Raw genomic sequence first — 10,963 nt, forward strand, 5'->3', positions numbered from 1 at the left:
TAATACAGGTGTTAGGTGTTAATACAGGTGTTAATACAGGTGTAAATACAGGTGTAAATACAGGTGTAAATACAGGTGTAAATACAGGTGTTAGGTGTAAAGACAGGTGTTAATACAGGTGTTAATACAGGTGTAAATACAGGTGTTAATACAGGTGTTAGGTGTAAAGACAGGTGTAAATACAGGTGTAAAGACAGGTGTAAAGTGAAAGGACTGTAAAGGGGGGGTTTACAGTTTCTTGACCCAGGACCAGAGATGATGAAAGAAGACCAGGAGTCGTGATGTTCAATCAAAGAGTAAAATTTACTGAAGAATAGTTTGCAGTTAAATTGGTAGAGCCAGCGTCAAAGCCTCACGAGGAGGTCGCAAGCTAACTCTACCTTACATGAAAATAGTACACCAGTTATACTGTTTTCAAGGGCATACATTACATAAACATTCACTTCTGATTGGCTCAGAAGACATAAAGTCTAAACAATTACACATAGATAGAAGGGTACGTTGACATCAATCAAGATAGCTGTCATCCAAGTCACGAAGATCCAGTAATGACCTCGGAGGGCCCATCGAAAAGCGTCATGAGACCAGCCACCCCGTGTCATGAGACCTGCAACATACTGATAAAACCTTCCATCCTCAGAGAGAAGAAATAACAATTACTTTACTTCTTGAGAGACATATGTATGAAAGAAGTAAAACAAATCATAGAATCATACAGAAATTGACCCCTGTCCGTTAATAGGGTCAGCAGAGAAACATGATCATATGATGAGGGTTTTCTTTAAGTTTAACACACTCATTAGTATACATACGGACAAAAAGCCTGTATTTAATGTTCTCGTTCAGGGCCACAGAAGATTAGTCACAGACATCATAAGACATTCATGAAAGATAGGCAGTCAACCAACATTAATGAAAGATGTGCCTTCAACAAAAGTATGAATAAAAACTATATGTGAATCACTTATTGCGTATAGGAATGATTATATAACTTGATTAGTGCTTATTATAGTAATAATGTAATCATAAAAAAGGATATGCATATAGTTAAATTGAAGAGGCAAGGGATTCTGACCCCAACCCTTCAAAAGACAGGTGTAAATACAGGTGTTAATACAGGTGTAATACAGGTGTAAATACAGGTGTTAATACAGGTGTAATACAGGTGTAATACAGGTGTAAATACAGGTGTAAAGACAGGTGTAAATACAGGTGTTAATACAGGTGTAATACAGGTGTAAAGACAGGTGTAAAGACAGGTGTAATACAGGTGTAAATACAGGTGTAATACAGGTGTAAATACAGGTGTAAATACAGGTGTAAAGACAGGTGTTAATACAGGTGTTAATACAGGTGTAAATACAGGTGTAATACAGGTGTAAAGACAGTTATAAATACAGGTGTAAAGACAGTTATAAATACAGGTGTAAAGACAGTTATAAATACAGGTGTAAAGACAGTTATAAATACAGGTGTAAATACAGGTGTAATACAGGTGTAAAGACAGGTGTAAATACAGGTGTTAATACAGGTGTAAAGACAGGTGTAAATACAGGTGTAAAGACAGTTATAAATACAGGTGTTAATACAGGTGTAAAGACAGGTGTAATACAGGTGTAAAGACAGTTATAAATACAGGTGTAAATACAGGTGTTAATACAGGTGTAAAGACAGGTGTAAAGACAGGTGTAAAGACAGGTGTAAATACAGGTGTTAATACAGGTGTAAAGACAGGTGTAAATACAGGTGTAAAGACAGTTATAAATACAGGTGTAAATACAGGTGTTAATACAGGTGTAAAGACAGGTGTAATACAGGTGTAAAGACAGTTATAAATACAGGTGTAAATACAGGTGTTAATACAGGTGAAAAGACAGGTGTTAATACAGGTGTAAACGGGGTCTAAAGCGTTTTGAGCTCGACCACTTCCAGATGAGGTTGATAGGGCTGGGCGATAAAACGATAACGATAATTATCGCGATATAATTTTTCTCGATAAAACGATATCAAGAGTTCGATAAATGTTCGATAATGTTTATGCGCCAAAAGCGGAACGAAACTCATTTGCCATGATAGTGAGGTGCTATATAGGCTATGCCTGGCTTTATCTGTGGTTATCATGATCTAAATGCATGATGCTGGATGACCAAATAGTTTATTTTAATAAAACTCAGAATATTAAATTTTACCAAATAAAAATGTGGTAGTTATTTTTTTTTTAACAGATGTTACTGTTTTTGTTAATGAACATAAATTTAACATCGTACTATTAGTTGAGTTAGGATGCAGATTTTTAACTCTGTCAAATATGTGTTTCGAGATAAAACATGTAATATTAATATTGGAGCCTGCACTGTAAACTGTGCTGAAGATACGTGTCATCAAAGTCAGGCAACACAAACCTGTTTCAAGACTTAACAATATCCCCCATTAGCACATGCAGAAACTAAGACATATATTTTTCTATTCAGATATTTATTTTGTTAAGGAAAAATGACAAATGATGTTTTACCTCAGATTTGTGAAATGTTCACCTGTTTGGCAAGTGTTTGTCATGATATGTTCTGACAATAAAGAGTAGTTTAAAACCACAATTAACGCTCTGGTTTCTACAACTTTCACTGAGGAGCAAAAATCTGCCTTTAAACTTGAAAGAAATAAAGATTTGACATTTATCGTGATAATTATCGATATCGACTGATATAAAAAAAATTATCGTGATAATTTTTTTTGGCCATATCGCCCAGCCCACACCTTCGACCGGATTGCTTTCGTAGTGTAAACGCTCATGTGGTCGAGTGTGTTCAAACAGCCACAAAAGACCGTCTTCTCTCCGTCTACTGATCTAATGCGTAACATTATGAAGAGCTCTAGCCAGACGGGGTTTAAACTATCGGCTGGAGACTCAAGTTTGGTATGAAGATGAAAAACGTATCAAGCACAAGGTTCTCTCTATATTCCTGATCTCTAACACACACTTACAGTGTTCGGCTGATCTTGCGTCTGTCAGAGCAGAAACTAAAGCTGATGCTCTCCGTGTGTTTCCGTCTCTCCGGTCGCGTTCATATGTAAAATACATGAGCTTATTTAGTCCTTTAGATCGAAAGATCTGAAAAAACACACATTAGACGCCCATAGACCCTCGCCTCGATGAAATCAGGACAGAAGTGGCTGAAAGTGGACAAAAGAGACGGATTAAAACACCAGGTGTGAACGGGAATGTGTCTCCCTCGTCTACTTGTGATCCGATCGACCAAAACACATCTTAATACCAGGAGTAAACACGGCCTTTAAATTGATCAAAAGTGACAGAAATCTGTAACATTATAAACATCTTACCTATTTTAAAGAAACACTGTTGTTTTGAACTTTTTATTCATTGAAGACTCATTAAATGTCCTCATAAATATGAAGCAGCACAACTGTTTTCAACACTGATAATAATCATAAAAGTTTCTTGAGCATCAAATCATCATATACGAGTGATTTCTGAAGGATCATGTGACACTGAAGAAAATTCAGCTTTGATCACAGGAATAAATCACATTTTAACAATATATTCACATAGAAAACAGTTATTTTAAATTGTAATAATATTTCACAATATTACTGTTTAATGTATTTTTGATAGTTTTTCAAAATAATATTTTGCATACAGAAATTAAAGCCAATTTTTTTTTTTTTTTTGAATAGTTTTCATAACAATTCAGCACAAAATATCTGCCCAAATTCTCATTACTGAAATGCAAATTATTCTGGATGTGTTTCTCAATGTGATACAGTAACGAAATGTACTTGAAATTCAGCCTGATCTTAATGAAAAGATAATCCTTTTGTTCATTACAGTAATGGGAATTTGGGCATAAATATGTTAATTATAAAGAAAACAATGTCACGATGCTAAAATTCTTACATGCTAAAATACATTTTTCATGCATTAAAAAAATATTTAATGTTAATTAGAATTTTTTGGGTGAAATACGAACTGTTCATGTATATGGCCTATTTAAGATCCTGTGTGTGAGTAATGTGTGTGTTGTCCCTCATGAAGCAGGACCGCAACAGTAATGTGTGTGTTTTCTCTGGCAGGAGTGAGGACGTCATGCCGTCCGATCTGGAGTTGGGTCGAGTGGCCAATAACGTTCAGGAGCTGCTGTACACGGCGTCAGACGTCAGTCACGACCGCTGCGTCAAAGTGCTCATGACCCGAGCCAAGGTGAACACACACGCCACGCTTCAGTTCTGCACACACTCGGACCGGTCCGGTGGGCTCACTGCTGTCACACGCCTTACATCACTGAAGTCCTCCTGACCCGAAGCCCTAAAATTATACTTCGTTTATTTGATCTCATTTTGATAATATTTGTTCTATTTTTGAATGCAACTTTTTTGTTATTTTTTATTTTCCTTTTAAATGACTAGATTTGATCAATATATAATAAATAATTAGTAATTTAAGCATATTTCTCACATTCTTTCAACTTAAATTCAAAATAACAATTTCATGCATAACCCTTTTAATTCAGCTCAAAATATCTTACATCGGGTGTCTTTGCCGACCTCTTGTGGAAAAAAAAAACATATATAACATGATATTTCATGACTCTATTAGATGGCCTTATAGCTCTATATGGAGCAAATGAGCTGTTCCGCTGGGTCCTAAAGTCAGTTTCTCTTCAATATGCATTCAGATACACATGTAGACATTATAAAATAATTTTTTGGTAAAGTTTGAGCATTTTTAGGTTTTCTATGTGTGCTGATGCATTCCTCGCATTCATTCATTCCTAAGTGGGTCAAATTGACCCGTGAACGAAAGATTTGTTACTTTGTTAAATTTCAACCACAAAACTCCTCGAATCCATTATTTTTTTTTGTGTGTTTGTGGTTCAAGTGACACAAAAGCCCTAGGGTCTTGGACCCCTCTTATGAACACTCAATTTTATTTAATTTTTTTAATGAATTTGGGGTCAAATTGACCCGAGGGAAGGATGAGGATGAGGAGTTGCTGGTCTGTTCCTGCAGGACGGGTCTCTGGAGCGCTTGAGCTCGGCGGAGTTCGTGTGTTTGAGTCAGGCGGTGGAGTCGTTCGTCCAGGACACTGAGGAGGAGTGTGTCCGGCGCAGCGTGAGCCTGAGGGGGGCGCTACAGAGCCAGGCCAACCGCTTCGTGCAGCGCTTCCACGAGGAGCGCAAGACCAAGCTCAGGTACAGCTGCCGAACACACCATGCTTCCGACTACGGCTACATCCATCCGGATACACTAGACAACGGCTTTTTCATTTCAGTAAAAACACACTCCGTCCACACTGGCGTTTTCAGGCGTTCCAGTGCGGATGAGAAACTCTAAAAAACACTACATTCAAAATCTAATACAGAAGCTCACTGAGACGATACAGACGGAAAATTAAAAAATAAAGTTATCACGCAATTCTTCTGACAGGATCATTTTATTCAGCAAAATATCTCCTCATTCAGTGATGCGTCAGGTCGCTCTCACTCATCATTATATGTTTGGTCTAAAGCTGCTCTCGTGTTTCATCAGGACAGCAAATGCGAGTGAGTTTTCTGTCGTCTTTGCAGGACTGTGATATGAAGAGTGTGTGAAGTCACATATTTTAGCAGCTGTATAATAGTGAAAAGCACTTAACAAGCACAATACCCGTATAAACATGAACATCTATTGGTGCAATACGAGTCACATGACTAAACTTGCATCATTGTTTTTAAATACCTCCGTTTTGACAGGCCACACTAAACGCGAAAATGGTGCTTTCAAACGTATCCACTTTGGAGAGTGAGAAAAAGATGTGTTTTCAAACGAGGGCGTATTAGTGTGGAGTTTGAAGAGCTGTGTGTGTGTGTGTGTGCAGTCTGCTGTTGGATAACGAGCGCTGGAAGCAGGCCGAGGTCCCTGTGGAGTTCCAGGATCTGGTGGACTCCATCGCTGACGGACGCATCAGTCTGCCTGAACGCAAACACGCGGGTAGGAGATCGCCGCAAACTATTGCAATACATTATTGATTAGTTTAATAAATAGATGTTTTTATGTGACAGTGTAATAGGGTGACTCCGGTTTAACTGCGTCCTTCACTGCAGTTTATTATTCACATTTCAGTTTGGTAAATGTATGTTCAGAGTTGTGACTTTTTTTTCCCTCCATATTGGTATGGATTTCCGTAATAATGAATTATTCACCAAAAAAATATATATATATATATTTTTTTACTGTATTAAGAATTACAATATTAATAGTTATTATTCTTTTAAAGAATGTTTTATTTCACTGTACAATAGGTGGTTTCTCAGGATGGTTTCTTGAGTATAATATATTTTCAGAGAGATAATTTTTCCACAGTTGTATGGATTTCCGTTTGAATAAATTATTTAATATATTATTATTTTATTATAAATCAAAACACAGAAGAAGAAGACGCAGAAACAAAAACAAGCGGTGAAAGCGTGTGCATTATTGCCGTTTGACCCGTGTGTTTTGTGTCCCTCAGCGTCGGAGGACCGGAAGCCCAGTGAGTTTCTGTGTGTCGACGGGCAGAAGTACGCTGTGGTCGGGTGAGTGGTTTCCAGCACTTCATTTCTCCGGCGGCGAGTTTCCCTTCGTGACCTTTAACCTTTGACCTTGTGGCCTGTGATAGGACGGTGCTGCTGCTGATCCGGATGTTTCTGGAGTATTGCCAGTGTGTAAATGACATTCCCTCCATCACCACTGACATCCTCACGCGCCTCACCGACCTGCTCAAGGTGTGTGTGTGTGTGTGTGACCTTCACTTCCTTCTGACTGCAGTGTGACATCACTTGACTGACAGGTTGTGTTTTGTTTCCGTGGCGACAGCACTTCAACTCGCGGAGCTGCCAGCTGGTGCTCGGGGCCGGAGCGCTACAGGTCGTGGGGCTGAAGACCATCACCACCAGAAACCTGGGTAACCTCTCACGCAGCAGTGCTTCATCTGAACACACACACTACACACACACACACACTGAACACACACTGAACACACTACACGCACACACTACACACTACACACTGAACACACACACACTACACACTGAACACACACACACACACACTACACACTGAACACACACACACACACACTACACACTGAACACACACACTACACACACACGCTACACACCGAACACACACGCTACACACTGAACACACACACGCTACACACCGAACACACACGCTACACACTGAACACACACACACTGACCACTGAACACGCACTACACACTGAACACACACACTGAACACACACACACACACTGAACACACACACTACACACAAACACACACTCTCATGGCTCAGCTGTAATGAGGAGGGAATGATATTTGTATTCTGATGGACAAACTGTATTAATTTTACTTCTGCAGGTCTTAAAAAAGGTCTTAAAGTCAGTTTGATTTTCAAGTCAGTTTGATTTTAAAAACTGCACATGTACCTGCTGATATCTGTGGACTTAAAGCAAAAGATTTCCAGCCATTCACACAAAGTCATGTCCGTGTGTGTCCTCAGCTCTGGCGTCTCGCTGTCTTCAGCTGGTGGTTCTCTACATCCCTGTGATCCGAGCGCACTTCGAGACCAGACTGCAGCCCAAACAGTACAGCATACTGCGCCACTTCGACCACATCACCAAGGTACACACACACACACACACCCACACACACCCACCGCACTCGCTAGCGTGTGATGCTAACAGCTGCTTTCACTCTCTCTTCAGGACTATAACGACCACATCGCAGAGATCTCTGCCAAACTAGTGGCCATCATGGACAGCATGTTCGAGAAGGCTCTGTCTAAAGTGAGTGATATCAGCCGTGTCGGGGAAACTCATTACAAGTAACTTGAGTTATGTAATCAATTACGCTTTCAAGTAACTAGTAAAGTAACGCACTACTTCTCCTTCACCCTGACGCTTATTCATTTCACTTTCGGTGTGAAAGGACCTTAACATTTGCCAAAAATATAACTTTTTTGTTGTTGTTATTAAAAAACAAACAAGCAAGCTCAGCCCAGGTGAGAAAAAGTAACGCACAAGTAATGTAACGCATTACTATTCATAAAAAGTAACGCAATTAGTTAATTTTTTGGGAGTGACGCAATATTGTAATGCATTACTTGTGAAAGTAACTGTCCGCAGCTCTGGACGTGAGTGTGTTTATCAGCTGACCCGTGTGTTTCCTCTGCAGTACGAGGTGAAGGCGCCCATGCCGTCGGCGTGTTTGCGTAACGTGTGTAAACAGATGGCCAAGATGCACGAGGCCATTCATGAGCTCTTGCCGGAGGAGCAGACGCAGGTGAGGCGCGGCGCGAGTGTTTGAGCCGTCACACTGCAGACGCGGGTGTTTACCGTCTGTTTGTGTGCAGATGCTGTTCCTACGGATCAACGCCAGGTTTAATCTGCACCTGAGGAGGCAGCTCGCGCGGCTGGGGGTCAGCAATGACGGCGGGCCGCAGAACGGGTGAGTGTTGGGGTTCCTCTGTGTTGGGGTTCCTCTGTGTTGTGGTTCCTCTGTGTTGGGGTTCCTCTGTGTTGTGGTTCCTCTGTGTTGGGGTTCCTCTGTGTTGGGGTTCCTCTGTGTTGGGGTTCCTCTGTGTTGGGGTTCCTCTGTGTTGTGGTTCCTCTGTGTTGGGGTTCCTCTGTGTTGTGGTTCCTCTGTGTTGGGGTTCCTCTGTGTTGGGGTTCCTCTGTGTTGGGGTTCCTCTATGTTGTGGTTCCTCTGTGTTGTGGTTCCTCTGTGTTGGGGTTCCTCTGTGTTGGGGTTCCTCTGTGTTGGGGTTCCTCTATGTTGTGGTTCCTCTGTGTTGTGGTTCCTCTGTGTTGGGGTTCCTCTATGTTGTGGTTCCTCTGTGTTGTGGTTCCTCTGTGTTGTGGTTCCTCTGTGTTGGGGTTCCTCTGTGTTGGGGTTCCTCTGTGTTGGGGTTCCTCTGTGTTGGGGTTCCTCTGTGTTGGGGTTCCTCTGTGTTGTGGTTCCTCTGTGTTGTGGTTCCTCTGTGTTGTGGTTCCTCTGTGTTGTGGTTCCTCTGTGTTGGGGTTCCTCTATGTTGTGGTTCCTCTGTGTTGTGGTTCCTCTGTGTTGGGGTTCCTCTGTGTTGGGGTTCCTCTGTGTTGGGGTTCCTCTGTGTTGGGGTTCCTCTGTGTTGGGGTTCCTCTGTGTTGTGGTTCCTCTGTGTTGGGGTTCCTCTGTGTTGGGGTTCCTCTATGTTGTGGTTCCTCTGTGTTGTGGTTCCTCTGTGTTGTGGTTCCTCTGTGTTGGGGTTCCTCTGTGTTGGGGTTCCTCTGTGTTGGGGTTCCTCTGTGTTGGGGTTCCTCTGTGTTGGGGTTCCTCTGTGTTGGGGCTCCTCTGTGTTGTGGTTCCTCTGTGTTGGGGTTCCTCTGTGTTGTGCTTCCTCTGTGTTGGGGTTCCTCTGCTGTGTTGGGGTTCCTCTGCTGTGTTGGGCTTCCTCTGTGTCGGGCTTCCTCTGTGTCGGGCTTCCTCTGTGTTGGGCTTCCTCTGTGTTGGGCTTCCTCTGTGTTGGGGTTCCTCTGTGTTGGGGTTCCCCTCTGTGTCGGGCTTCCTCTGTGTTGGGGTTCCTCTGTGTTGGGGTTCCTCTGTGTTGGGCTTCCTCTGTGTCGGGCTTCCTCTGTGTTGGGCTTCCTCTGTGTTGGGCTTCCTCTGTGTTGGGCTTCCTCTGTGTTGGGGTTCCTCTGTGTTGGGGTTCCTCTGTGGTGGGGTTCCTCTGTGGTGGGGTTCCTCTGTGTTGGGCTTCCTCTGTGTTGGGGTTCCTCTGTGTTGGGGTTCCTCTGTGTTGTGGTTCCTCTGTGTTGGGGTTCCTCTGTGTTGTGGTTCCTCTGTGTTGGGGTTCCTCTGTGTTGGGGTTCCTCTGTGTTGGGGTTCCTCTGTGTTGTGGTTCCTCTGTGTTGGGGTTCCTCTGTGTTGGGGTTCCTCTGTGTTGGGGTTCCTCTGTGTTGTGGTTCCTCTGTGTTGGGGTTCCTCTGTGTTGGGGTTCCTCTATGTTGTGGTTCCTCTGTGTTGTGGTTCCTCTGTGTTGGGGTTCCTCTGTGTTGGGGTTCCTCTGTGTTGGGGTTCCTCTGTGTTGGGGTTCCTCTGTGTTGGGGCTCCTCTGTGTTGTGGTTCCTCTGTGTTGGGGTTCCTCTGTGTTGTGCTTCCTCTGTGTTGGGGTTCCTCTGCTGTGTTGGGGTTCCTCTGCTGTGTTGGGCTTCCTCTGTGTCGGGCTTCCTCTGTGTCGGGCTTCCTCTGTGTTGGGCTTCCTCTGTGTTGGGCTTCCTCTGTGTTGGGGTTCCTCTGTGTTGGGGTTCCCCTCTGTGTCGGGCTTCCTCTGTGTTGGGGTTCCTCTGTGTTGGGGTTCCTCTGTGTTGGGCTTCCTCTGTGTCGGGCTTCCTCTGTGTTGGGCTTCCTCTGTGTTGGGCTTCCTCTGTGTTGGGCTTCCTCTGTGTTGGGGTTCCTCTGTGTTGGGGTTCCTCTGTGGTGGGGTTCCTCTGTGGTGGGGTTCCTCTGTGTTGGGCTTCCTCTGTGTTGGGGTTCCTCTGTGTTGGGGTTCCTCTGTGTTGTGGTTCCTCTGTGTTGGGGTTCCTCTGTGTTGTGGTTCCTCTGTGTTGGGGTTCCTCTGTGTTGGGGTTCCTCTGTGTTGGGGTTCCTCTGTGTTGTGGTTCCTCTGTGTTGGGGTTCCTCTGTGTTGGGGTTCCTCTGTGTTGGGGTTCCTCTGTGTTGGGGTTCCTCTATGTTGTGGTTCCTCTGTGTTGTGGTTCCTCTGTGTTGGGGTTCCTCTATGTTGTGGTTCCTCTGTGTTGTGGTTCCTCTGTGTTGTGGTTCCTCTGTGTTGGGGTTCCTCTGTGTTGGGGTTCCTCTGTGTTGGGGTTCCTCTGTGTTGGGGTTCCTCTATGTTGTGGTTCCTCTGTGTTGTGGTTCCTCTATGTTGTGGTTCCTCTGTGTTGTGGTT

At 43.3% G+C, this 10,963-nt stretch overlaps 1 protein-coding gene across 2 annotated transcripts in view; it reads left to right on the forward strand.

Annotated features, from left to right (window-relative positions):
• vps54 (VPS54 subunit of GARP complex) overlaps window positions 1-10,963 on the forward strand; it is a 33,212-nt gene that overhangs the window by 18,457 nt on the left and 3,792 nt on the right. For both annotated transcript variants that reach the window (XM_056241069.1, XM_056241070.1), the window contains 10 exons: window positions 4,090-4,216; window positions 5,026-5,207; window positions 5,873-5,985; window positions 6,506-6,569; window positions 6,653-6,758; window positions 6,850-6,937; window positions 7,538-7,659; window positions 7,743-7,823; window positions 8,212-8,319; window positions 8,390-8,484. In XM_056241069.1, the coding sequence (XP_056097044.1) occupies window positions 4,090-4,216; window positions 5,026-5,207; window positions 5,873-5,985; window positions 6,506-6,569; window positions 6,653-6,758; window positions 6,850-6,937; window positions 7,538-7,659; window positions 7,743-7,823; window positions 8,212-8,319; window positions 8,390-8,484 (1,086 nt within the window). The remainder of the gene's footprint in view (window positions 1-4,089; window positions 4,217-5,025; window positions 5,208-5,872; window positions 5,986-6,505; window positions 6,570-6,652; window positions 6,759-6,849; window positions 6,938-7,537; window positions 7,660-7,742; window positions 7,824-8,211; window positions 8,320-8,389; window positions 8,485-10,963) is intronic.

The sequence above is a fragment of the Rhinichthys klamathensis genome, unplaced genomic scaffold, assembly GCF_029890125.1.
Source record: "Rhinichthys klamathensis goyatoka isolate OS25496 unplaced genomic scaffold, OSU_Roscu_1.1 h1tg000628l_1, whole genome shotgun sequence".
NCBI classification, from domain to species: domain Eukaryota; kingdom Metazoa; phylum Chordata; class Actinopteri; order Cypriniformes; family Leuciscidae; genus Rhinichthys; species Rhinichthys klamathensis.